General features: G+C 37.4%; 1 protein-coding gene across 1 annotated transcript in view; it reads left to right on the forward strand.

Annotated features, from left to right (window-relative positions):
* Positions 1–27,354, forward strand: part of NCKAP5 (NCK associated protein 5) — a 612,885-nt gene that overhangs the window by 152,830 nt on the left and 432,701 nt on the right. Inside the window, exon 2 of the mRNA XM_063288715.1 lies at positions 8,008–8,081. Coding sequence (XP_063144785.1) covers positions 8,008–8,081 — 74 coding nt within the window. The remainder of the gene's footprint in view (positions 1–8,007; positions 8,082–27,354) is intronic.

Genomic DNA, 27,354 nt, shown 5'->3' on the forward strand with positions numbered 1-27,354 from the left:
TAGCCCTTCCCATTGGCCAGCCAATCAGCCAGGTAGCAGTTGGCTTAGCCACTGCAACCAATCAGTGTTTGTATTCTGTGCTATGGTGCCTTGTCCATTTCTTTCTTCCTCTTTGTCTTTGTAAACAAAATTAGAAATTGTTCCCATGACATGAATGACTGGTTAACTCTGTCCATGACTGGGCTTGTTTTGGGTTAAATTTAATCTTTTGAGGTCAGTTTACTGGATCAATTAACCTATTTTTACATTCTTATGATATATTGCCCCCTCTTGAACCTAATAAGCATGTTATAGGAATAGGATCCCAAGTTATAAAAATATTTAAATAATAAAATGTTTTGCTAAATATATAATATGTTAATGAGAATCTGTTATTAAAATTTTATAACATTAAAGTGTTAAATGGAAAATACACATGTGTGATTAGACTTATTGGATTTGATTAATTGAGCTAGTTTTATCTTGACTCCTCAGCTTGAAAAACTCCCCTTCTGTCATGGGTGTTTCTTATTCAAATTGTCTCTAGAGTTAATGAATAAATAGATGTGTCAGAAGATTTTGGTTCATATTTGTACACAGTGGAAGTTCAAAGATGACACCGGATAGGACACAGTGTGAAAGGTGGAATTAAATAGGAACTTTTAAAATAAAATTGATGCCATAAACAGTAGAATGTCCTAGAGATAAAAGACAACAGTAGTTAACAATATTAAATGCTGTGCTTTTGTGAGCTCCTTAATCACACAAAACAAGGCAGAACAAGGCAGCACTTATCTTGATGACCGTTTCTCAGATGGCCAAACCAGCCAAATTCACCAGCTGTTTAGGACTATAAGGCCTTCAAACTATCTGATCTATGGAAACATGCTTTTTTACCAGTTTTGGGCAGAAATCTATAAAGCCTGGGATATCAATTTCCTAGCTCACTAGCCCAACCAGTGTTACTAGTCACACATAGCTACAAGGCAATGATACAATAAAAGCCCACCTCTTCCATTGGAACTATGTTCTGCTATCTGTTCCTAGCAAAAGTCATACAGTATTTCAGAAAGTATCCTCTTTTTCAACCAACCAAATATCCAAACCAATCAAGTTCACCAGTAACTCAGTGCTAGAGGCACAGATACAATACTGTAATCCCTGAATCTTCTGCAAGAAGCCTATTCTGATATGTTCTGGAGGGAAAATACATTTCATCAAATGGCTTTCCAGATCAACTGCAAAATAAAAATCATTTATAACTCTGTTTTATTAACCCAGGAATGTGATCTGGGTTGTTATATACATGCAAATATACGCCTAATTTGGTATCTGTATGGAGGCATACGCACATGCCAATTCTAATATTAATTGCAGAGCAATTGTCCTTTAAAAATGGTAGAAGTGCAGCGACCTGATGATATGAGCATTGTTGGCTACTGCAGAGCAAATGCTGCTTTCCAACCTGCCTTAACAAGCCCTGTTCTTGCAGCAAAAAATGTTTGTGGCTAGACCTGGGTGCACTGCCAGACATGGAAAAGAAAGAAAGACAAAGGACTGCAGGAAACAATGAAAGCAAGATGCCTTTCAGCTGTCTTACTAAAGGGGTGAAGAATGTGTTGGCATGTCTGCAGACAAGGCAGCCTCAGCTTCTGCACTCCTGTTGGCCTCTCACTGCTAATCTTTCATGTCTGTATTTTCATGACAGGTCACAACATACAGGAGCTACTGTATATAGCTCTGGGGAATGATTTTCTAAGCCAGCAATGTTTTTCTAAAGGCAGTCTCAGCCACTAAACAGGAGTCCATGGAGTGAAGAATTTTGATGAGTTTTCCTCCTCAATGGATACTGCTTATAGATAACATTCCACCTAAAATTTATGTAACCCTCTGTCCTGAAATTTATATGACTCGGTTTCCTTAGTTTGAAAAGGAATAAACTGAACAGATTTTAACTCTGCACAAAGGTTTAATGAGTTTTGTATGGACTAGGAATTATAAGCTTCAGAAAACTCCTCCAGATACAGTTTCTGATTGGCAAGTGCTCACGTCTACTTGGTGAAAATTATGATGAAGGGAAAGGTAAATAGCTAAAAATATGCCTTTGTCATGTGATGTTTGAGCATCTCAAGTGAAATCATACCTGTGATACTTGTTACAGACATCAGCATCACTTGGTAACACTTGCCTAGGAAAAAAAGACTTGGGTTATTTTAAAGTTATACATGCACTCATATTTTTGTATGTATGCATGGGAGTGTCTATGCATATTTACACTATTACTTACTGTGTGTATATTATATTACATTACACTATTACTCTCACAGTAATACACACTGTGTAAATGAGACCCAGGTATGCCATCTTTCCCCAAAGCCCTTCAGAGTAGGATAATTTCTATAGTTTTGCAAAATGCAGGCAAGGTGTGCATTTCCTGATTTTTCCCATAATAAGAACCCTGCAAGGTAGGTTGGGTGGAGAAAGAGGGCCTGGCCCAAAGTGAGCTTCCATGGCTAAGGATGGACTGGAACCTAGGTCACACCACTACACTACAATGGCTCTCTGCACGTAACTGTGAAGGGCTCAAGAGGAGAGTAAGTAAGTAAAGTTTATTGTTGTAACCACAGGTCATAACATAAAAGAGAAGAGGGATCATGGGGTGGAATCCATTGGAGCATAGAAAAAGACAAACAGTAACATGGCTGCTTCGTTTTACTGGGTAAGGATGTTTTCCCCACTGACAGCTTGAGACAGATTGTTTGAGCAACTGCATTTGTTGATTTGCCTATTCTCCTCCTCCCTGGAAGCCTTGCTGGTGTAAAATGGGCACCTAAACCTTGCCCCATATGACATCTGCATGAAAGGCAAGGATGGGTCGGGGGCGGGGTGGGTAATTCATATGGTTTGTGATGCAGTGCAAATGAATCATTTCCTCAATATATATGTAAAATGAAGCTGAATCATATGCTGATATCCCAAGATTTTTCTTGCAAAGCAATTCACACTTTTAAAAAATGCATACCAAATGTGCATATGAGGTGAAAGCATGCACAAAAACATCTTCTGTTAGGAGCAAGTGCTTGTAAAATGTGTTTATTAGGAGAAATACATCCAAGCAGAGCATATTATTAAAAACAATGTGCAAGATGAGAGCCAGTTTGGTCCAGTGGTTAAGGCAATGGGCTAGAAACCAGGAGGCCGTGAGATCTAGTCCCACCTTAGGCATGAAAGCTGGCTGGGTGACCTTGGGCCAGTCACTCACTCTCAGCCCAACTCACCTCACAGGGTTGCCATTGTGGGGAAAATAGGGGGAGGAAGGAGTATTAGGTATGTTTGCTGCCTTGAGTTATTTATAAAAATAATAAAAGCGGGATATAAAATAAAATAAAATAAATAAAATAAAATAAATAAATATTGGTGAAAACCCATCATGAGCCAGTAAAATGAGAAGGGAAACAAAAAGTTGGCAGATTTGTACATTTCTTGAGGAAGGTGCATTTACATAGTGAGATAGTTACTACTGAGTTTTTATATCCTTTTTCTTAGCACTGATTTTAGGTTAATATTAGCTCAGAAAATGCAATGAAGAAAAGAACGCAACAAGACATCTTAGAGCACTCAAGACTAACTTTCAGATGTAAGGAACTACATCAGGCAAAAGTTATCCATCTTGCTCTTGCGGTGAAAAACTGTTCTGGACTGCAGTGAGAGTAAAATCATAATTAATTTTACAAGCCCTTGCACATAACTCTAGAACCAAATTGCAAGGATCAACAGTGCTTTCAGAAACTCATAATAAAAATTGCATTAAAAGGGGGAGGGGGGCTTTCCTAGGTTTCTCTAGCACTTCACATAAATACTATTTATGCCATGTTAACACTTCATGACTCCTTTGACCTATCATATTCATAAGTCACTTGTAGACATCATATGCTGGATGGATCAGAAACTTAGAACTATCACATACATTTAGTGTATTTTGTTTGACCTATTTTCTTGTAAACAATTAGCCAGTGATGGCAATAGTTTCTATTTTCTCATATTAAATACTGATTACATTGAATTTACTTATCTTACTTCACTTAACTGCCTTTCTTTCTGTGACAACTGCATTTTAGGCCAATCATAATATCCCAGTTTTGGGGAGGGAAAGGATGACAATGGCTTTCCATGACCTCCCAGCCCTGCAGTTCTTCGTTCTGTTTGGAATCCATACAGTTGTTTTCTAACATTAGGCTTCATTTGCAAGCTGATGCTTTCTCCTCTAAGTTCGAATGTACCTTGGGATCTAAACAAAACAAAACAAAAAATAGGATCTGGGTTGAAAACTATGCGGAAAAATCCTAGATCCACAGAAACAATATATTTTTGAAACCTCTAAGGCCTTTTTTATTCTGCAGACTTCCTAGCAAGTCCATTATGATTATGAATGTAAGACATTTGTTGGCCATAAGTATAGAGTGCAGGATTGGGTTTTAAAGCAGCCTCATGCTGTATCAAAATGTGCTCATAGGCATGGTTCCAAACAAAAAGATTTGAGCGAAGGGTGCCTAGCCAAAACAATCCTTCAAAACAATGAGATTCAACATAGAAGTTGATAAAACAGGTTTAATCACTTCGGCTGAGATTTAATATGACATGCTAATGCTGAAATATTATGATCAGCTAAGAACTCTGTATAAAATGTTGTTTAAAGCAGCTGTAACTGTTTGTTTTAAAAGATTATGTTCAAAATCAAAAGGAATTCAGTTTCCAGAACATAATGCAAGCTGCATGTAAACTTTCTTGGCTTTTGGCTTTTGCTTATTTTTCATGGCAAACCATCTGACCATGTCATTTATTTTTGGTGAATATAATTATGGATAGCAACACAAATTAAAATGAAGGAGTACAGTAATAAACAAGCCAAGGAAGATTAGGTTGTATTGTTGATCCAACAGCAAATGAACATGCCTCTTATAAGGGCTGGATTTTCTCTTTGGTCTGCATCCCAGATGGTCCACCTCAGGAGATTCTTGGAAGCAGGTTTCAGGGGAGGGATGTGGGGTGACAGGTAAAGCCCCTTCTATATAAGCTTTTCCCTGTGGCTTTAACAGTATAAGAAGTCTTTGTTTCAGGCCAAATAACTGGATTTTCTTATTAAAATGTATATTATCATTCAACTTAGACTCCTTAAATAGGGTGGATGTCTCAATGCAGCAATGATGCTGAAATGTCTAATGTAGTGTATGTATAGCTCACAGCTGAGCAACATTTAATATACACCTTTCTCGTGTGACTACTACTCATATGTATAATTTATCTATAAAATATTAGTATTTTCTAGCATTTTAGAATGTAAAGATTGGAAGGACTTGAGATCATTTTGTAATGGTACATGGGAATAATCTTGGGAGACAGGAAGGAGAGTCATAGACTAGGTAATGGTCAGACTAGAGGCAGCTGAACCCACAGAAGGAACATGGGCATGGCAAACATCTCAGAAGGGACCCTTCCTGGTTTCTTGGACTGTAAAGGTGAGGGGGGAAAGATGTATTTTCAAACTTGGAAGATTCTGTTAATGTAACTTTACAATAAAGTTAGAATTAGTACTTCTGGGTGTGCTTCTTGTCTGGACTACCTCATAAGTCTGACAAATTAATTGCTTCCTTCCTTCACAATAGGAATACATTTTTTTAAAAATAAAATTCATACAAATAGGAGAACAGGTCAGTAACAATGAGCATGTTCCACAGCTCTGATTTAGATGCTGGCTTCTTGGAGAGGTACAAAATATTTAGAAATTTTCCTCTGTCCATTCACCAAGTTATATTTCTTTTTACTGAGGTCCATATTTCACTGTTCATAAGTTGGCAAGAGGGAGGCCCTGCTGTGTGTAACAGTGTGACCCTAGCAAAGAGCAAAGTAGGAGATATTGCATGGTTTCCAATAATGGAGTTATTTCCGTATGCTTTCTTTGGATGTTATAATAAAAATTCAGTTGGAACTCAGAATTTAACAAAATAGAAGTGTAAGTTCTAACAAAACTGGGACGTAAGATTACCTGTTCACAAGCTTAATTCTTAGCATAGTCTTCCCCGACTTGATGCCCTCCAAATCTGTTGAGAATACAACATCCAGAATTCCTAGCCAATGTGTCCACCATCTGGGAAATCAAGGATTGTAGCCTTATCTGATCTGGAAGGCATTGAATTAGAGAAAAATGCCCTAATACTCATCACAACTCTTTCAACAATTCTGTGAACACTGGGTGTAGTTACAATTCTGTTTGCATATTGTGACAGCAGAAACTGCCTTCATTGGCACTTCCATTCACATAACTCTTTTTCTTGAATGGAAAAACACTTTTGAATCCAACTCATTGAAAGCCATGTAAAATATATTGTAAAACCTTAATGAATTCTCCAAGAGTAAAACATATGTGCTTGATTTATTGTTGGCCCATCCCTACATATGTTTATATGTGTAAGCTTTTTTAATATGGTTATCTGATATCAACATGTGGATGTCTGCAATAATAGGTGCCTGGTATCCTTTCCAGTAGATTTATTCCATATTCTTTTGATAAACAGTTATCTTATTAGATTTAGCACCATCTCATCACTGCAACAGCAACACAAATGATGCATGAATTTGCTGCATAGCATAAAACTGTCCTGGCTATACAAGGCATTTGAATATCTGGCCACTGTTTCTTAATAGTTCCAGAAGAATTCTAAAATGTTGAATACATTTTAGAGATTGGGACTAATGAGAAATACTTTTCTATAGGATAATTATTTATTGTTATATAGTAATCCATGTTATTAATTTAATTAGGTAGCAAAACAGGTAGTATGGATCCATAGAGTGCTACGATCATCAACTTTTCTGTTCTTCCTAATCATATCCTTTTGGTGGACTGAAACATCTGACCTGATGTATCCTATGTTGTTATCCAAAACCGAAATCACAGTGAAAGCTTTAGCACACTTCATTTACAGTTCCATCAATTACTAATGTACATAATAATGTACATAATTATACAATTATTAATGTATAATTCAGTTTTCTATTTAAAAAATGGATCAGAATTCTTTGGTGTGTTTCCCTGCAATTGATTTCTGGTAGTGTGTCAGCATTAGGACATCTAGTCTCAGTTTAGAATCTGTTCTAAGCTAGGGAAAGCTCCTGAGAAACACTACAAAAAGAAAAGGTACAGGAAATATGATAGTTGTCATCTTGTAACATATATCCTCATGAAAAAAAGATATGTGGGAATATTGCATTATTCATGGACTTCTTTCTTGCACTCTTCAATTATGAGGACAAATGGTTAAACCGAGGTCTTTCACTAATTCCACAGCTGGAAACCTTCTCAGTTAACAATAAAGCATGAGAATCAAAGAATCAGGAGAGCAAAAATATATGCTCTCCTAAAGAGGTGGAGTTTGGGTTTTTAGGTAAAAGCAATAAAACAAGGGGCAAGTGCTGTCATCTGATGACATATACTGTACATAGTTAAGAACTTTCCTTAGCAGCAGTAGTATTCATTGCCATCTTGTTGAAGCATTTTAAATATCAATATGTAAGAGAATACGCTGATACCTATTTTGCATTATTTTTTAACATAAAGAGACACAAAGGAATTCAAGTTGTTAGAAAATGATGAGATATAGCCAGAAAAACCATTATCTCATTTTCCCCCCTTTCTCCTTAGAATTGCTACTGAGCACTTATGCGACTCTTTACCATAAAATCATATTGTGCATAGGTCAGAAAAGACTTTCCTGACCTTTTAATTTTTATTTTAAAGCTGACATTTGGCTCCAAATTTTATTGAAACTCTCTAATTAGAGGGCCCTTTAATTAATTTCCTATGTCATTTTCCCAGTTTAAATGCTACTTTCCCCCTTTCTTAAAGCTGCTCTTTACTGCAGGAATAGACTCAGAGACAGAAAACTGCCATTTTAAAATTATTAAAAACTTTATCTACTGGCACTTTTTAACTTTCAGAAATTCACTGATAATTTTTTTTCTTCCCTTCAGGAGTATATGGACTCAAATAAATACATAGACTATTTGCTAACTCAACTGGAAGAACAACGCTGGAATGTGTGGAAGTAGGTAGATTTGGCATATAAATCAGTAACATGATCTTATTCCTATTTAATCAGAAATAAGGATGTTGACAGACTTGACACTTTAGACATCAATACAGATTTCCCTTATCTTTGCTCTTAATGTCAAATATATTGTCAAAAAATGAAGTCCTTCCTATACATGCCCATTGATCATTCTGAATATTTATTCATGAATATCTAACATCATCAGATATTTGTTGTTAGAAAATGTTGCAAAAATGACACTTTCCTTTCAGCATAAGTTAATGAAACTAAATCTATCACTCATTCGAGCAATACATATCAAAATAATTTAGACGCATTACCCAAATGGATTCCTGCTTTGTATATTATACTGAAAAGATTAATATTTCTATCACATATATTACAATTTTTGAAAATCTGCTGCACTTCAGTAGGAAAAGGTCATTGATATCCAAAAATACTATACTATTTTTTTCTATGGATTTCTAATTTTCAGGTGTTCATTAAATTGAAGAATTGTATATTTGTGATTATTTGAGCAGCTTTTAAAACATTTGTTTATAAAATCAACTAAAATATTAGGGGCATATGAATGGTATGTATTAAATTATCTTGTCTTTGTATGTACAGTTGTAGCTGAGACTGCAATCTGCAAATGAATTCTTCTCAGGCAGATGGATCTAAGTTTATTTTGTCCCAGGGGTTGAAATGTGGACTGAAACACTTAAAATTTAGCTACTGTAGTTATGCATATGGCTGAATGGATTAACGTACCAGCATGTTGACTTTACTTACTTTTAGAATTATAGTTATTCAACTTCGTACTGCTGCAGAAATGAAAATTATTCTCAGAGTGACATTATCTGAAATGAACAGCTTACATCAGGACTCAGAAATCTCACATTTGGTTCTGGCCATGTATATTTTATTATTTATCCTTTTAAGGTGAAAAGCTTCAAAAACATACATTTTAAATCAGCAAGGTAACATTTTCAGTGTGATCCTGTATAATCTATGCAAGAGTAACTCCTATGAGCTCAGTGAGGCTTCTCAAGAACTTCATATAGAAATGCAGGCTTAGCATGCAATACTAACTGTGTTTATTTAAAAGACGCGTTATATTCATTTAGGCTTACTGTTGGATATATATGTATAGAACTGGATCCTTATAGTGCAGTCTTCTGCTGATCTTCTCAGTAGTAAACCAAACTGAGTACAATGTTTTCTTATTTCCGGCTAAATGTAACAGCTTTAATCTTCTTATATTTCATATTCTGGTGCCCTTTATTGTAACTTTAAGGTCAAAGATTTGATACATCACAGCTGTATCAAATACAACTGGTTGTGTGTTCTTTTCTCCCATCAGAAGAATAGGAAATTTAAGAAGAATATTCCTATTCTTCCAATGGGAGGAAAGAACACACAACCAGTTGTATTTGATACACTGTGATGCATTCCCTGTTCTTAAAAATATATGTTAAAACTATGACGCATATACAGGGACTTAGCAACATTATAAAAACAAATCTAAAGACTGTAGGATGAGATGAAGTAAATCCAAGGCAGATAATAAGGGAAGATGATGAACAGGCAGGGCATTGTATACATTTAGATGCTGAAAACTGGAATTTAAAAAAAAAAGCAGCTAAAGAGAGATCCCACAGAATCTTGAATAATTATTTGATCCAATAAGCAGGTATTCCATGAAGTTCCTTGGACTATTCTACACAGCCTCTGCAGTTTGCTGTAGATAATCTTGGTATATCCCTCCTCAGAGCCTGTTACGTTGCTAGCCACGCTGACTGCAACAATGAGCAGACTTGAAAGACACAAGCTTCACTGGGATGACACAGATGGACCCTCATTTTTGTCTAACTATGGTCTCTAATTTGGGGTTTCTGCTTGCTAGATTTGATCTCAGTATCAGGGCCCCTTAATCCAGTACTTCTCAGCTATTAATTCCACTGATTCAGCACCTCTTGACTCAATAGATGTGTTGCTATGATTAAGGCCATGATACAATTGTTATTAAAAAATATAACATATCTTTCTCTATGTATCATTCACACACACACACACACACACACAAACACAAACACACACACGTGAATGCATATCTTTTCAAATTAAAGCAAACTTTATTTATTTTAAATCTGTTTTATCAGAAACAGATAAAAGTTGTCTTTGGACTCAGTTGAAACAGTTCCTCTCAAGAAAACGTTTGCGTATGCAATGTGTAAGGGTTGAAACAGATGAACTAGTCTCTAGGCTAGAAATGGTCATTCACTTCAACAACAAAGCTTCTACGTGTTGCAAGTATCTGTTAATTTCAAAAGGTATGAAGAAGAAACCTTAAAGATAAACTCCTGGTGATATATAAGGTAATTCTCTCTTAGCACTATCAGTGGATTATCAAGTGTGGTCATCCTTATTTGCAATAGTAACTGTAATCTTGAAATGTCTTCTATTAGACCTTTGCCAAATCAAATGAAGTGATGGACTAAACCATGAAGTTTCAGAAGAACTGTGATTTACTGCTAGGTCCTAGGCAGGAAAAGGGACACAGGTGGACTTTCATTGTTTCTAGCATTCCCATGCAGTAAAAAAAAAAATCAGTGTAAAAAAATGGTGAGGAGGGGGAGGAGATATAATCAAAAGGTGATATCTGCTACACTAATAAATGCTGTACATCAGCATGTAGAATCTGGATTTTACACAATTTTATTATTAGTTCAAAATATAAGAAAGAAAAATGAGAAATTGCAATATAGAAAAGTTTTAACTTAAATCAAGATTATATTCTTATAACAACAATATAAAGAGAAAATGTATTTCCATATAAGTTTGTTGCGTCCTATCTTGTGGACCATTTTCTACTTCTCTATTTCAACCAACTTCCAAATCTTTAATAGACTTTAATTTGAGTTTCAAGAATAGTATAAACGATAGAATTCTGCTGGAGAAAGACAAGGACCGAGCCCGACTGGACACAAGCTAGAGCCGCAATTAAGGCCTACCTTGTGGCGGTAAGAGCAGCGAAGCGCCAGTATTTCTCCGCTCTTATTGCATCTGCAGAATGCCACCCAGTGGCCCTGTTTAGGGTCACCCGATCCCTGTTGGGGAAAGGGGATCCAGAAAATCATCTACAGGGCTGTGCTGAGGAATTTTTGGGGCATCTGCAAGATAAAATCGCTCGGCTTCGCTCTAAGTTGGACTCCAAGCGTGGGATAGAGTCTGGGAAGATGCCTGGGGAGCGTACTTACCCAGTTATCTGGGAACGGTTTGATCCTGTTGGACCTGAGGAAGTGGACAAGATCCTCCGGACTGTAAATGCTACCACCTGTCAATTAGACTCGTGTCCCTCCTGGCTGGTGAAGGCAGCTTGGGAGGGGACGTGTGGTTGGGCCCAGTCAATGGTAAATACATCCTTGCGGGAGGGGGTGTTTCCAGTGGCCTTTAAGGAGGTGTTGGTATGCCTTCTCCTCAAGAAACCATCACTGGACCCTACCGTGCTGGATAACTTTCATCCAGTCTCCCACCTTGCCTTTATGGGGAAGGTGGGTGAGAAGGTGGTGGCACTGCAGCTCCAGAGGATCCTGGAGGAAGCGGATTATTCAGGCCCGGATATGGGACAAAAACAGCATTGGTCGCACTTATGGATGATCTCTGGCGGGAGCAGGATGGAGGCAGTGCAGCCATCCTTGCTCTCCTTGACCTCTCAGCGGCCTTCGATACCATCAACCATGGTATCCTTTTGGGTCGGCTCAGGGAGTTGGGGGTGGGTGGCGTAGTCTTACGCTGGTTCACCTCCTTCCTCCAGGGCAGGTCCCAGTTGGTGTTAATAGGGGAGGAGAGATCGGGCTCACAGCCCCTCCTTTGTGGGGTGCCACAGGGGTTGGTACTCTCTCCTCTCCTTTTTAACATCTACATGAAACTGCTGGGTGAGATCATCCATCTCCACGGGATGAGGTATCATCAATATGCTGATGATACTCAGTTATATATCTCCATCCCGGGGGAAGTAAGTGATGCTGTGACTGCCCTCTCCAGGTGCCTGGGGGCTGTGGGGGCCTGGATGGGGAACAACAGGCTTCAGCTGAACCCTGGTAAGATGGAGTGGCTGTGGGTTAATGGCCTCTCTGCTCCAAGGAACTTGCCATCTTTAGTCTTGGATGGGGTGGCACTGCCACAGACAGACCCAGTGCGTAATTTGGGGGTCATCTTGGACTCATGACTCCTGCTGGAAGAGCAGGTGGCAGTTGTGGCCAGAAGGGCCTTTGCGCAACTTCGTGTTGTGCGCCAGTTATGCCCCTTCCTGGAATGAGAGGCCCTTTGAATGGTCACTCATGCCCTGGTCATCTCCCATATAGACTACTGTAATGCACTCTACATGGGGCTACCCTTGAAGAGTATCCGGAAGCTACAGCTGGTCCAAAATGCAGCTGCGCAGGCGATTTTGGGTGTTCCAAGATCAGCGCATATTACCCCATTGCTGCGCGAGCTGCACTGGGTCCCAGTTTGCTTCCGGGTCCAATTCAAGGTGTTGGTTATCACCTTTAAAGCCCTACATGGCATGGGTCCAGGTTACCTAAGGGACCATCTCATCCCTGTTACATCAACCCGTCCCACCCGGTCATGCAGAGAGGGCATGCTATGGACCCTGTCTGCATGAGAATTCCATCTGGCATGGTCCAGGAGGCGGGCCTTCTCTGCAGCAGCTCCCACCCTTTGGAACACTCTTCCCCTGGAAGTGAGGCTAGCCTCCTCTCTTTTGGACTTCAGGAAACAATTGAAGACCTGGCTTTGTCACCATGCCTGGAGTGGGGAGAGGAAGAGCCACTCTTGGGATTGGTTGGCTTAGTCCTGCTGAGGTCGATCTTGCTCCCCTCTGGGTGGTATTAGATCTCCCATTACTTGGATCTCATTACATTTTATATTTATTTATTGATATAGATATTTGTAGATTAATGATATTATGATTTTATTAATTTTAAACTGTTTTATTGTGAACCGCCCAGAGTCCCCCATATGAGGGAGATGGGCAGTGATAAAAATATGATAGATAAATAAATAAATAAATAATATTTATGTGCCAGTTAATATTTGCCTATCTCACTTGTATTTTTTTTTTTACCCATCTGTCCAAATACTGAAGCAAAACCTTGGGATCTTTGCAAGTTTTTTTGACATTCTTTTTTTGAAGGCCAGTCTGATATGTAGAAGACCATGGGAATAGCTGATGCTGTCCAAGGGCAACACTAGATTGTCTATAGTCAGACAGATGTCCTAATAAATCAGTATAGACCACTTCTCAGACTTCATTATGCCCTTGATTTGTGGCTGCCACAATTTAATGTATTGGGTCATTGGATACTGAACCTGACATTGAACGATAGCCTCCAGTTTACTCTAGCTAGCTAATAAAAGAGACAGACACAAATTTTGAACATTTAGCTCCTTCAGCATTACTCACAGTCCAGGCTGATTTATAGCAACCGAGATGAAAGAGAGAAAGGAGACTAACGTGATGTCATGCGGCTCATACAGAATGCCTATGATACCACATGTAGAACAGTTTGCAAGAAGAATAACATGTGGACAAGGAGTTTTCTTTTCTTTCTCATTTCACAGAGCTTGATACATTTTGCTTTCTTCATGTGGCATGGCCATCTGTTCTGGAACATGAAAATTTATTGCTACTATCTCATTTCCTGGGGGATACTTATGCTTAGCTCATGTATCATAACATTTTGTAAAAATAGATCAAGAACTTGCATTCCAGACTTATTTTGTACCTCAGTATTTTGTTACTATTGCAAAAGAAAAAAACATTTTAACCATCTGTTCAAATCCAACTTCTTAAGGCCTTTCAGTATCTTCTCCTGTGCTTTTTATATACTTTAGATTAAAATGACATCGACATAGCATTAAAATAGGAAGTTTTAAACCCAGATTTAGATAATTTTGAGATATGATACTGCCCTCAAGTCAGTTTACTACTAAGAAAGTAAGATTATCACACAGATTCTGAGTAGACTGATTTATTGCAAAGAAAAGAGGACTTGGGTTACAGAATCTTGCAAACTGAATAAATGTAACTTGGTTCCCATTAATGAATGAGTAAAAGGGTGTGTATGCTTCCCATTGCATTCAATCCTTTTTCTGAATCTTGGCTTCACAGGAAGATGCTAATCATTTGATGCCATAAAAATGTCCATCTGTTCTTGTTCTGCGGTATTTTCAAAATGTCCATTTTCATTTCCAGGCTCTCGGAATTCCATCACATTAAACCTTGAACAGCAGCAATTCAAATAGAAATGTTTATTTTGCAAAGAGATAGAAAAGAGTTTCCTGCCTACCTGCAGTTTCAACTGAGGACACCAAATGTCCTCAGCTTCTCTACTTACAATGATTCAAAGTAGCACATATGGGGAAGAAAAACTAAAAGATTAAAAACAACACAACAATTGAGATATTTTAATCAAGATTTGGGAAGCTGTGACTCTCCAGAAGTTGCTGTGGGCAGCTGTAGTTCAGCAATATACAGGGAAAGTCTCTACCCTAATTTTATATATAGGTCTACATTTATAATTCATCAAATTAGCATTTGAAACCATAAGCATCAGAATATTTTTTTTAAAAAAAATCTCTTTAGATTAGAAAAGGCTTGAAGGGACAGGGGGAATTGTAATTGATGGTACATGGTGAATCTACATAATAAAGAAGTTTGCATTGGATGTTCTGAACTTTAGACAGTGTTACAAAAATTATGTGGCAAAGTTATGGAAATGCTTGAAACAGAAAATAACTAAGTAGACATGATAAAGGAATATGCCACAAGATTGTTCACAAAACATTCTGATCTGCTTAAGCTCTGTTGTGACACTACAGCAGGAATAAATGGAGTCCACTGCAGTCCATACTTTTTTGCTGGAGATAGTTGCAATATGCAGTGGTAGTGAATGGATTAAATCTGCAGGGTAGATAGCTAGTGGTCCAACCTTTCCCAGAAGCCCTATGGAACTTCATACACTGGACCTGCCCCCTGCTTTGGGGCAGTAGCTTGGTAATTCCAGCTGCTACCACTTATCTTCAAGGAGAAGCCTCTCCCAATCCAGATATGTGAGTGAGGTAGGACTCTCACTGGCAGTCTAAAGGCCAAAAAGCAAAAACTCACATTACTTACTTTTTTACTTATTAACATTTTTATACCATTCTACTTCCAAGGGCTTGGAATGACATACATGGAAAAAAAGCCAAAATATTAAAAACAACACATTCTCTACAGTATTCATTATAGTGGTACTGACCAACATGTGTAGCTCCCAAAGCTTCATCCCAGATTTACATTTTTACTTCTTTATGGAAACTTATTGAATAATTTTAGTAGTACCACCTCCTGGCTATGTCACATAGAAGTGCAGTGACTACAGGATAAACCAATCTCACATGAGTTAAATTAGATCAAGTTTTATTTTAAAAAGTTAAAATGCAATCATCATGATCACCCCACCACCTCTTTCAAACTTTATACATTGAAATGTAAATATTAAGTGTGAAACAGCTAATTTATGTCATATCCACATCTTAGAAATACAGCTGCTGGCAAATTAATTAGCAAAGAAAAATCCAAAGTAAATAGAAAGCTCTGGACAAATAGGATTCTCTGGTCTGCTATAAATGAAGCACTTTCTAACCCCCAATTAGTATAGTTCACAATGAGAGAGTTAAAAATATGAAGAACACAAAAAGATTCTGAACTAAAAACTGTAACTTTAGAACTTATTCTGAGATTTTAATATAGGCCAATATGCTAAAAATGCATACAAAACTACAGTAATGGTATGTAGGAATGACCTTGGGAGATGAGGGGAAGAGATGCTGCCTAGGGAATGATCAGATAAGAGAGGGCATAGCCTGCAGTTGTGTAACAAGAGAAAGAAACTCAGAAAGGAACCTCCCTAATTTATCAGGCTGTAAAAGAGATGGGAGATTTGTACTTTCAGACTTGCAAGATTCTGTTAATGTAGCCTTACAGTAAAATAGAATTAGCTCATCTGGTCATGTTTCCTGTTTGGTCTACCTGGGAAGGCTGACAACTACATATTTTCAGAAAAATCTATATATCCAAGTTGCTGTTTTGATATTATTTTTAAAGAATAAAAACAACAACAGTGATAAAATTGATTATCATGTGATCCCTAAAATTAAATAAGGAATTTTTAAAGCATGGAATTAATAGAGTAGGATTCCTGATAAAATGAGATCATTATCTAGTGAAAGTACTTAGAATATACTGTTTGCATATGAGTGATTACCAAGTACTGAAATATATTGTAAGAATTCTCTGTAGTGGAAAGAGCTAAAAATAGCACTCCTTACTGCTTTCCAAGAAAAAGGACTAATCTCATGAGACTATGAAACATAGCATATGAAGAGAGAAACTTAGATATTCATTGCCATTAATGCCAGAAGTCCTATTTGGGGGGGGGGGGGGAATTGCTGTTCCAGATGTAAGTTTGAGTGCATGTTCTACCTAATTCATTTATTTCCCTGGGAAGGAATTCCTTGAGAATATGACAAAATACAGCCAAAGGCAAACCTGACAAAGAGTGAATGCAGATGATCATTTAAAAAGAGAAAGTTTACTCTGGTGTCCATGAAAGTGTACTTGAAAGGTCTGATTGCCAGAAATGACTTGTATAGTTCCTCTTGGCAGTAAGGAGATCTCATTGCTCATCCCCCACCCGAGTTCTCAATGAACAGGAATGTAGTTTTACAAGGGCCTAGTGAGATGTATAAAACAAATAAAACAACAGTCATATTCTCTGACATCTCTGAGGACTATGCCACATTGCACCTTTAAGATACTTGACTCCCATGAATAAACTGGCTAAACATGAAGCCAGTTTAAGAAATCCTGTTCTGGATTTCAACTCTTTCCTCTGCTTTGCCCATAGTGATGGTCTGATGTTTACCACAGTCCCCTGAATGGTGAATTCCCCTGCTGCTTAACCTTTCCCACTCATGCCAGGAAAAGAAGCACCAAGCACTTTCCTTTGGAAGGGAGGCCATTGCAGACAGGTTTTTACTAAAAAGCATTTTGTACAATTTGCCCCATTGATTTCTCTTTGCAGTTGATACCTTTGTGTATGACACAACCACCTGTGGATTGGTAAAAAAAACACAAAACACTGCTGTTTAACATTTTTCTCTGTATACAAGGAGAAAGAGGCAGAACTCTTGTCAATTTTACCTTTTTTTAAAAAAAAACCACCTCCATGTTTCATCATTCCATCAGTGGACTTATAAAGAAAAAGAAGGAAGGAAGGAAGGAAGGAAGGAAGATTTCTTCTTGCCACTTGATATAGAAAGAAACTGGCAGAACTCATCAATTTCACCTGCTTTTTCTTGTTTTGTTTGGTTTTTAAGAGCCACAATTTCTCTTTCCATCAGTGAGCTTGTTTAAAAATAAAGAAAGCCTGGACTCCAACTGATGATCTTGTTTCAAAAAGAAAGTGAAGAGGAGGAGCAAATGGCCAGAGGGCAGAGCATTCCTGCTATTGTATGTGGTAGCCTATTGGAGTGGAGGTGTTTGCCTACAATGAATAGCACAGTGGGCAAACTGGACAGCACAGTTTGTGCCGGGACAAGTCAGAAAACACTACTTAATGAGTACCAGGACAAGGCAGGCAGATGTTGCCTTCCCGGTGGCCTGTGGATCAGTAGAGGAAAAGATCATGCATTCCTTGCCTCAAGAAATCATCAGTGGACTGTTCTTCTCCTGGGACAAACCAGTTGTGCGGATCAGCCCTGACTTTCTTAAAAGAGCACATTTAATACCATCATGTCACAACCCTGTAGGAATGGAAGAGATCTCAAGTGCTATTACTTCAAATGCTTTCAGGGAGTGCTATTCAGAATGCTAACACTTTCTCTGACAGCAGGTTTCTCAAAATGCTGAATAAAGATTCATGTTCTATAATTCCTCTTCAATTTGCTTTTCTTAAACATTTGTTTCATTGTATAGCTTACAACTTTTTTTTTCACTCTAATCAGACAAGGAATAGACCAAATAATGCTGCAGGGCAAAATACTCTTACTCGAGTGGTGGGGGGCTCGCTTCAGAATAACCAGGGATGGGATTTCAGTTTAAGACTTAAGAGTTAGCTAATGCAGGCCTGGGGAGAAAGGGAAACTAGATACAATGTTCTGTGCTAGAGTTTAGCAGCTGTATGATATGCATGATCCAGACCTGTTCCTCCCTTTTCTATCTACTATATAACAATGTATTTAGCAATTATAGTGTTAAAATAATAAATTTCGCTTTTACTTGAGACTGGGAATCAAGCAACCAGGGCATTTGACTGAATATGGATTACATATGAATCCAATATCAGTATGCTGGGTGACCTGATACAGTATTGACTTCAGTGGACTGTTCAGCATCTCATGCAATTATGCAGAGAAATGTAGAATGAATGTATAACAACCCTTTGCAAAAACTTCTTGAATTTGATTCAAGCTGAATCAGAGTACAATTCTGGATAGGGTTGATGGAATGGGATGTGAAGGATTGTCCACCATTTCCAAAGCTCATGCAATTTAAGAAAGGAAGGGAGGGGACTTTAATGGGGTTTTCAGCCCTAGTGATTTCCATTACTGGCCCCCATTTAAGCTAATGGGGAGAAGTATTAGTCTGCCTTCCAGGTGGCCTGTGGGTCGATAGAAGAAAAGATCTATGAGGATGCCAAGAGACAGAGGACCTTGGCTCTGAAGATTCCCAGCCACACCTGCTTCACAGTGCCCAAAATGCCCTTTTAGCACCTATTAGGTAGGGATATTGCCAGCGGTAAGTCAATACTCTTCTCTGTTGGGAAGGCAGATTGCCAAGCCTGACAACCATCAGACCTGATTTTATTATTGTGCTGTGAGGGGAAAGTAGCCATGAACTTACAGTAGAAGTTATCACTGACTTTAGTATATATATTTGACTCCAGTGTTTTTCCTGTTAGTACTGTTTCCCTAGATCTTTTCAAGGCAACTGTTGATGTCCACTGAAGAAATTGTGTTATAAATTTATTCAGTATGTTATCAGATTATAACAAATGTACCTTCCATTTTCAATAACAGTTTATCAGAGGATTTTAAAGAAAATCACTGTGGTGGGAGCAGAATCTATTATAAACATTAACTCCTCTAATTTACACTTTTCACCAGAATTAGAGTACTTTTTGAACAGGATTACTTTTTGAACAAAGCAAACTTGAAATTGATTCATTTCTTGTAATTTTTTTTAAAGTTATAGGCCTCGAGCAAAATGCATTCGTTTCTTTTATGGAATAATGATTGCAACAGTCCCCTGCTAAGTTGGTAGGCACAAACTCCAGCAGGGAAGAGGACAGATAATTTCCTAGACATACAGGTATTTGTTTAAGCTAAAATATATAAACAGGCCAGAATGTATTTGTTCTATACAGTATTTGCTTATTAAACATTGAATATGTGATTTTGGGGAACCTCCTTCATTTTTATTGCTTTCATTCTGAGAAATGAACTCTTTATATTCAGATGCGCTCAACTTGAAAAGTTATTAAGGATTAGAAAAAGTCTGCCTTTGATTTACTTGATCCCATCTGTGTAAGGCAGATGGTTATTGTCTGGTACTCTTGAACTATAATCCATGGTTCAGATGAAGGGCAGTGAGCAGAGCAGTTATATACAACTGTATCACTGCATGTGTGAAAATACTATTTGAAAGAAAGGAAATACGAACATCCAGCATTTTAATCTAGTGTAGGGATTCATTACTAAATGTCATTACTAAGATCAAGAAAGCGAACAAAAATGCAAATATATTGAATGCTTTAATGCAATACAATGACTCTGTGAAGCTCTAAAGATAAACTCTTTAACAAGTTTATAAAGAAAAGGATCAAATACTTTCAAAATTATAAAACACCCACTCCTGAAAATAGAAAAAAAAACATTCCTTTCTTTTTATAGATCAGTTTTGTTATGCTGTTGAAGATATTATTACAGAGTTTCTTGAAAGTTATTAAAAGAATATGCATCAAACTTCTTGTTTTTAAAATCTGTTGATCCAGATATATTATAAATGGAGCTATTGAGTGGCTTTGAGGTGCAACAGCACATATTGTTTCCCCAAATCCGTATCACTGAACATTTTTAAAATCAAAAATAGTTCTGAGAATGGTGCTTGACTTCTTTCTAGATAGCAAGAAGATGGGCAGGAGTTGGGAGCAGAAGAGTGGATTTTATTTTGCTGATGGAAACACAGTCATTTGCAATTATACTGACTATCCTCTCTCTCATGAAGCTAAAGTCAACCTTCAACAACTGTTCTTTCTCAGACAAAACCGGGGAAACATATCCTTTATTATGCATGCTTGCTCTTTCTGATTTCTGAGCACTTTGGTCAAGATTTATGAAGCCATCATTAAGTGGTTTCCTGCCTTCTAAATGTTTTAAAATGCTGTAGGTCTAATTCTGTTGATCATCAGGTACATACTGCTCACTGAAAAGGCACATGATTGCCAGCAAAGAGATCTGCTTCTTGAGTTTGTTGCCAAGAGCCTATCTGCATCTGCACTTTCCCCACGGGAAAAGACTGCAATGTCTTGAAACAGAAGTAACAGAAGCAGGAGAGGGATCTGGAACGGGGACAGCAAATGTAATGCTGCTATAGTATTTCATGCTGATATATTTGGTATGAGCTTTGACTTAGAAACCCCAAGAGGAAATAGTTATATGGACTTTCTTACCACAAAAGTAGTATTTTTTTTAAAATAAAAGGCACATTATAATCAGCCAGAAATGACCCTGAGCCAGCAAGCTGCTATTATCAGCACCTATGGGACTCTGATACGTGACTACACACTTGTACTTTTCTTTGAAGTTGTAACAATGTAATTATAATATTTAATGCAAAACAGATAAATGTACAAAGGTTTGCCAGTACTCTCTGAATTCAAGGATGATCAGTACTAAGTCAAGTGAACTTTTGAGTTTAAGAATTGTAAGGTGTTTGTTGCTGAGTCATTCTCACTCACACATACATATTCACTCACTCACTTGGTGGAAATGATAAAGAAAAGGAAGAAGGGAGGAGAGGGAAGAAGGAGGGATAGCACTATGCGTTGCATTTTCATTGCTTTTTCAATATACTGAAAATACTTTGTCCACTTACAGCTATATCTAAATTACATTTAAGTACCATAAATTATTTGAATAATGTAACAAGTATTTAAATCTCTGGGCTAAATGCCAAAATCTCCACTATTTGTTGTTTAAAAATACAAAAAAAGAGAAAAGAGAAAAAACGAAAAAAAACAAACAACTAAAACATTATACATAGTATTTTGTAACTCCCTCTTTGTCATACTATAATGCACAGTATTTGCAGGCATTTCAAATTTTGAGTGTCTCTGATTTCAATTCTTTGGTCAGTTCTTTTTCCCTTTAAAAAACATACTCTAGATACTTATAGAATATACGTATACATGCTATGTAACATATAGTTACTATGTAACATATAGTATGTATGGAAGCATTCATACTTAAGTTTGGTTAGACTTCTGTTGTGAATATATGCTGTTAATTTTGCCATTACTGCATATTCTCAGGCATGTATTTGCACACTCATGTCTTCTTGCCAAAATTAAATCCTTAATAAGCTGGGCTCAGTCATTCATTTATTTCTCAGACACTCTGTGCATTTGTTAAGGATCTTTCTTATTCCAGCTTTGCCAACATCAGAAATGCCTTAGGAGGAGAGATCTTTGGGTATCACTGTTTGACTAGCAGTCCTATGTTATGTGGATTTATAATCTCTGGAGTGACCTCTGAAAAGCATTTTATGATGCCCAGGCACCCCTTCAAGAAACCATGAAGATAAGAGCTACATACCTGTTTAGCTCCTTGTTCAACAGGTACATTAATTCTCTGACTATGCTCCCATACCATGCTTAACCCGGTTACTGAATTAATTCATTTTATGGTTTCTGCGGCATATGCACAAAATTCAATTATCCAGTTCACACAACACATAACCCCCCCTCCCATTTCAAAAAAAGACCCACAGAAGCTCAACATCAAAATAGTAAGAAGAAAAACCACCTAGGCAAGTTTGAAACTAGCAATTTTAGCATGTTGTGCAAATGGAATTGCTAGGTTTACAACTGACTTGTTAAGTATGTTGTATGAACACAATCTCTGAGAAGCAATGAGTTGATGGAATGTCTTCTTTCACTGGGACTCCCCTTCCTCCCTAATCTGTCCAGTTAATTGTTATGCATATGCAGTGCATGATACTGAAACAGTGCCATTCTTCAAGCAAGCAAAATTCCTGTTCCTTAGTTTGTTCCAGAGTGTTGATGTTGATGTTTATTTATTTATTTGTCATATTTTTATTACCACTCATCTCCCCCACTCGGGGGAGTCTGATCAGGGGATAGGAATGTTGTACTGATATAGAGCTGCTCATGGGTGGAAGCCTCATGATGATTGGAAAGGCTGTCTTCCCATTTCATTGCCATGTCCTGCAACAAAAAGTATATTGCATTGGTTAGCTTGAACTTGGTGTGATTGGTGTTGATGTGGATACAGTATAGCATGCTTGATAAAGGTGATTTTTGGAAGCAGCCTGAGTAAATGTACCAAGATGGGTGATGAAATCTGCATCTCTGAAAATGGGTGCTTTCTAGTTTTGGTGATAGGCTGACAAATCTTAAGCATGGAGAAAGTGGTATCTGTGTGTAAACCTAGTTTCAAACACATAGGAACATAAAAGATACAAGTCTGATGCAGTGAAACTTCCCTAGAATTTTTTCTTATGAATCTCCCTCTTCCCAGTTGTCCTAGAAATGAAAGGTGTGTTTCATACTGTTGTACTGTGCTTGAAACTATTTTTGCTTTGCATTCCAGCAATTAGAACTGGCTGTTTATATTACAGCGGTATAAATGTTTATGTTGTAGCTCTTGGAGATAATTTGTCATTTTTGCATCTTGTAAATGAAATCAGGAATGCATTTGAACAGACTTGCTCAAGGCATAAATTCATACACATATATCATAAAACTATATAAATGTTGTTGAAATGGGGTCTTGTAGAGATGTTTACAGGTTTATAAAGCAGTATTCATCACATTCATCACAAAACCATATACACACCAACAATTCACTCATGCAAATGGATGCACAGAGATGAACAGGAAGATTTACACAGAGTTTTGGCTTTCATACAGACTGGTTCAGTTGGTAGAAAGTACATCATTTATTCTTAAAATTAAGAGAACATTTTTTTTTAAAAAAATGGCCTCTAGAAGCTTCAGCATTGTTGTTGAATATTGTACATGTCTTAGAAATTAATTTAAAAGATTCGATATACAAGTCAAGTCATTCACTGGTATGACTGAGACATACGGCCCTGATGCATTTAGCCAGCACTTGTCAGAAACAAAATGGCAGCCTGGGCAAAGAGGACAGGCTTTATCCCAAGGCATTGCCTCAGGCTGGAGCGTTGCTGGGATTCAAACTGAGGTACTGTCACATTGAGAGCTATCTTGCTCTCGCTGCTTGGTTTGCTCTACCAGGAATGGGTTTATTGTTGTTGTTGTTGTTGTTATTACTATTTTGTGGGAATGTGAATCTGGCAATATTATTATTAATAGTAGTTATAAAATACTAATTGCTGGCAAAAGCAATTATTACCTTATTACCTTATTAAAAGATAAGACATTGATTAGCATCAGAAGACTGGTCGTTCATTTTCCCTTCCTTATGGTCTTTCATTCATATATTAGATTCACATTTCTTTCTTTGATTAATATCCCACTTTTAATTCTGAAACTCAAGGGAGTATGCATATGGCCCCCTCTTCCAATTTTTCCCCACAACAGCACCTTATGATGTAGTTTGGGCCCAGAGAACATGAGTGGCCCAAAGACATCCAGTGCATTTCTGTGGCTGAAAGTGGAATTGTATCTGGATCTCCTCGGTGCCAGTCCATCATCTTAATCGTTACACTTAGCAACTTTCCGAAATTTCTATAGCTTCCAGGCTAATTGTTGGGTTCCTACCGGAATGTAGAAGTTATTGGTAAAGATTTCCTATAGTTTAATAAGGTTCTCCTCCTTATAGGCAAAATTTTGTGACCTCTGTAGAATCTAAGAAAAAGAGGTAGAATTCTTAGGGTGATAAAAATTGATAGCAATGAGACTATAAATTATATCAAGTAAAAAAACTTCTAGAAGAAACAGCGACAAAGCATTTACATATTGTTGCTAAGAAAGCTACATGGACATATAAGTTTGTTTGACTTGAAGGTGACTTTACTTAAAAGCAGACCATGTGAAATATTATAAATTTACCTTATTAAAAGATAATTCATTGATAAGAACGAAATCAATTCTACTCAAGGACCAATTCTTGTGTTACCAGAGAAGCACTGAGATGTTTCCATGTGGCTGGATCCTACCCACACTGCTGTAAGTAAGTAAGGACATTGGATATGCCAATAATTTTTTCTTCATATCAGCTTTGTCCTTAATTGTGTGAAAATGATGTTAATTGGGCTTTACAGATCTTAGCAACCAAACAAAAGCAGTTGCACTTGGTAGGGCACTTAGGCAACATCTTTCATAAAGTCCCTGCTGAGTGAAACTGCATTTTGTCTTTAAGAAAGCTGTAGTAACTGAGTTCTATATCAGCTTTTCCATAGTTGTACTGAAAATCAATATTGGGCTAACAGGTTTAAAACTAACAAGGTCACTTTTGAAATAGAGGTATTGATAATATGGCAAGGCTTCATTGCAATATTATATCTTATTCTGTCACGGATTGAATGTATTGCACATTCAATTACAAACATTAGTGCTGATGGACTGAGGATCAAGGAAACTGTATGTTGTAGTCATAAACCAGCAGGTCATTTATGCCCATGCCTAACTCCATTGTGTTTATGCTAAACATGCTTTGAGGGAGGTGGGAGGGAGATTATTTATGTCTTTAAATCTAACTGCATGCTTAAGTGATGGGTTGAACTGGAGCCTAGATGATTCTACTTCCTTATTTATGATTTAGCAACCATATTTCTGTCAACTGATCTGGATTATTTCCCTCAATTTCCATTCCTTTTCCATTGCTAATGTCATACTTTTCTCCACGAAGATGTATACTTCTAACTGGTGGGGATATATGGTCTCTTATCAACATGTTTTTTTTTAATGTAAATTTTATATTGAGTGTTGTCCTATGTATTATCACATCGAGAGTGTTTTTTGAAGTAGTTATCAGTGTGGATGTGATGGATAACTTACTGTAGACCCACATGATCCATGTGTTAAATCTTATTTGTATTTAAAACATGAAATTAAATATATGAATGCAATTACTGTTCATGGTTCTAAATGTCAATAACTAATTGTTGAGCAAAAATGTAGGGAGAAGAACGCTTCTCATCCCAATACCATTAGAGAACCATTTTTCTCCAGGCTGAATTTTGTGCGTGTGCATCCAGAGGCATTGCTCTTTCCACTTTCCTCTGACTGTATTCCTGCGTTTTCTTTCCTGATTTGGATCAAGCCTAAATTAATTTACTTTAAGTTTGGACCACTTTAAGCTCTAAGGTCCTGCTGCTTTCTTGGTGATATAATTGGAAACAAAATCAGACCCAGATGCTCTCAGTGCTTCTTTTACTTTCAGAATGTAATTTATGTTATTCTATTTCTTTAGTTAGAAGTTGTTATTTTTTTAAAGACTGATGATCTCTGATAATCATCTACCCAAGATGCAGTTGTCGGTCTCCTCCATTGTCAGAATTTGAACCGGATGACTTTGAAGATATTTTCAAATTGCTATGATTCTAAGCAATTATTTCAATTAAGACATTTTTATAATTATTTAGCAAATTATCTGGCTCAGAAATCCAAGGAAATCACAATGGTCAGAAGTCTTGGATGTCAAGATGCCTTATTAAGAGTTCAGGAATAGGCTTCTAATTTCATGTAGAATGTTACAGCAGTGAATAAGCTAGACCAATGATCTAAGCAGGAACCTGACTTGTAACATGCTAGCTTTGGGCTTAGATTGCCATTTAAGAAGACAACTCTTATAACAAAGCAGAGCGGCAAGATTTATAAAAGGGTTGCTACATTTATAATCTACAGTGTGCAGTTTCCTCTGTATCACTGTCTCTTTGCCCTTGCTCCCATGCAAAGGAATCATCTCTGGTAGCTTAACCACATCGTAAACCAATGTTTATCTTAGGAATCAACCTGAAATACCTTCATTTTAATATTGTTATTTAATCTGTATTTTTTTCCCATGTGTCTCTAGATTTGTTGTGAACCTGACACCTTCTAGTTTGTGTGAAATATAAACTGGAAATGATGTTTGAATTATCTGACATACAGTATGTGAGAGTTCTTTCCTTTACTTGCACGTGGACTATCCATCTGGCTTTTTCTCCATGCTTTAACAAGAGAAAAAAAAAATCATCTCAGGGCCAAATCCTGCATGTATGTGTATATCTGCATAAACCTCATACCTGACTTTCTGCAGGTATAAGCCATTCTACAGACATGGACTGGGTACACATCACATGCTAAACCATAATATAATTTGCTTGTTTGTGATTTAACATGTGCTGAGAACCCAGCCATTTTGATTTGACTGTGGTTGTATGTCTTGTGTGATCCACCCAATACTGGTTTATTCAGTAAACAATATTTAAGCAAATTATGGTTTGGAATCTTCACACAAGAACATACTTATGTTCTACATACTTATGTTCTAACCATTATTTTTGTACTGAATGGGATACAATATGAACAATTCTAAAACACAATAAAAGTAACTATCTAGTGGTATATACCACTTAGCCCCATCCTCATGAATGTTGTAGTTACAAGTAGTTCTCACTTAACATCCACTAATTCAGCGACTGTTTGAAGTTATGATGGCGCTGAATGAGGGGTACTTATGACTGGTCCTTGTTGTTGCGGCCATTGCAGAGTCCCTGCGGTCATGTGATCGCAATTCAGGTGCTTGGTCACCGGCTTGCAATTACAACTTTGCAGCATCCTGCGGTCACGCAATCGCCATTTGCAACTTTCACTACTGGCTTCTGACAAGCAAAGTCAATGGGGAAGCCAGCAGGGGGTTGCAAATGGTGATCACGTGACTGTGGGATGCTGTGACTGTATGGGATTCACCTAATGACAGCAACTGGGACTGCTGGAACTGCTGTTGTAAGTCGGCACAGTCA

Source organism: Candoia aspera, chromosome 1 (genome assembly GCF_035149785.1).
Source record: "Candoia aspera isolate rCanAsp1 chromosome 1, rCanAsp1.hap2, whole genome shotgun sequence".
Taxonomy (NCBI): Eukaryota; Metazoa; Chordata; class Lepidosauria; order Squamata; family Boidae; genus Candoia; species Candoia aspera.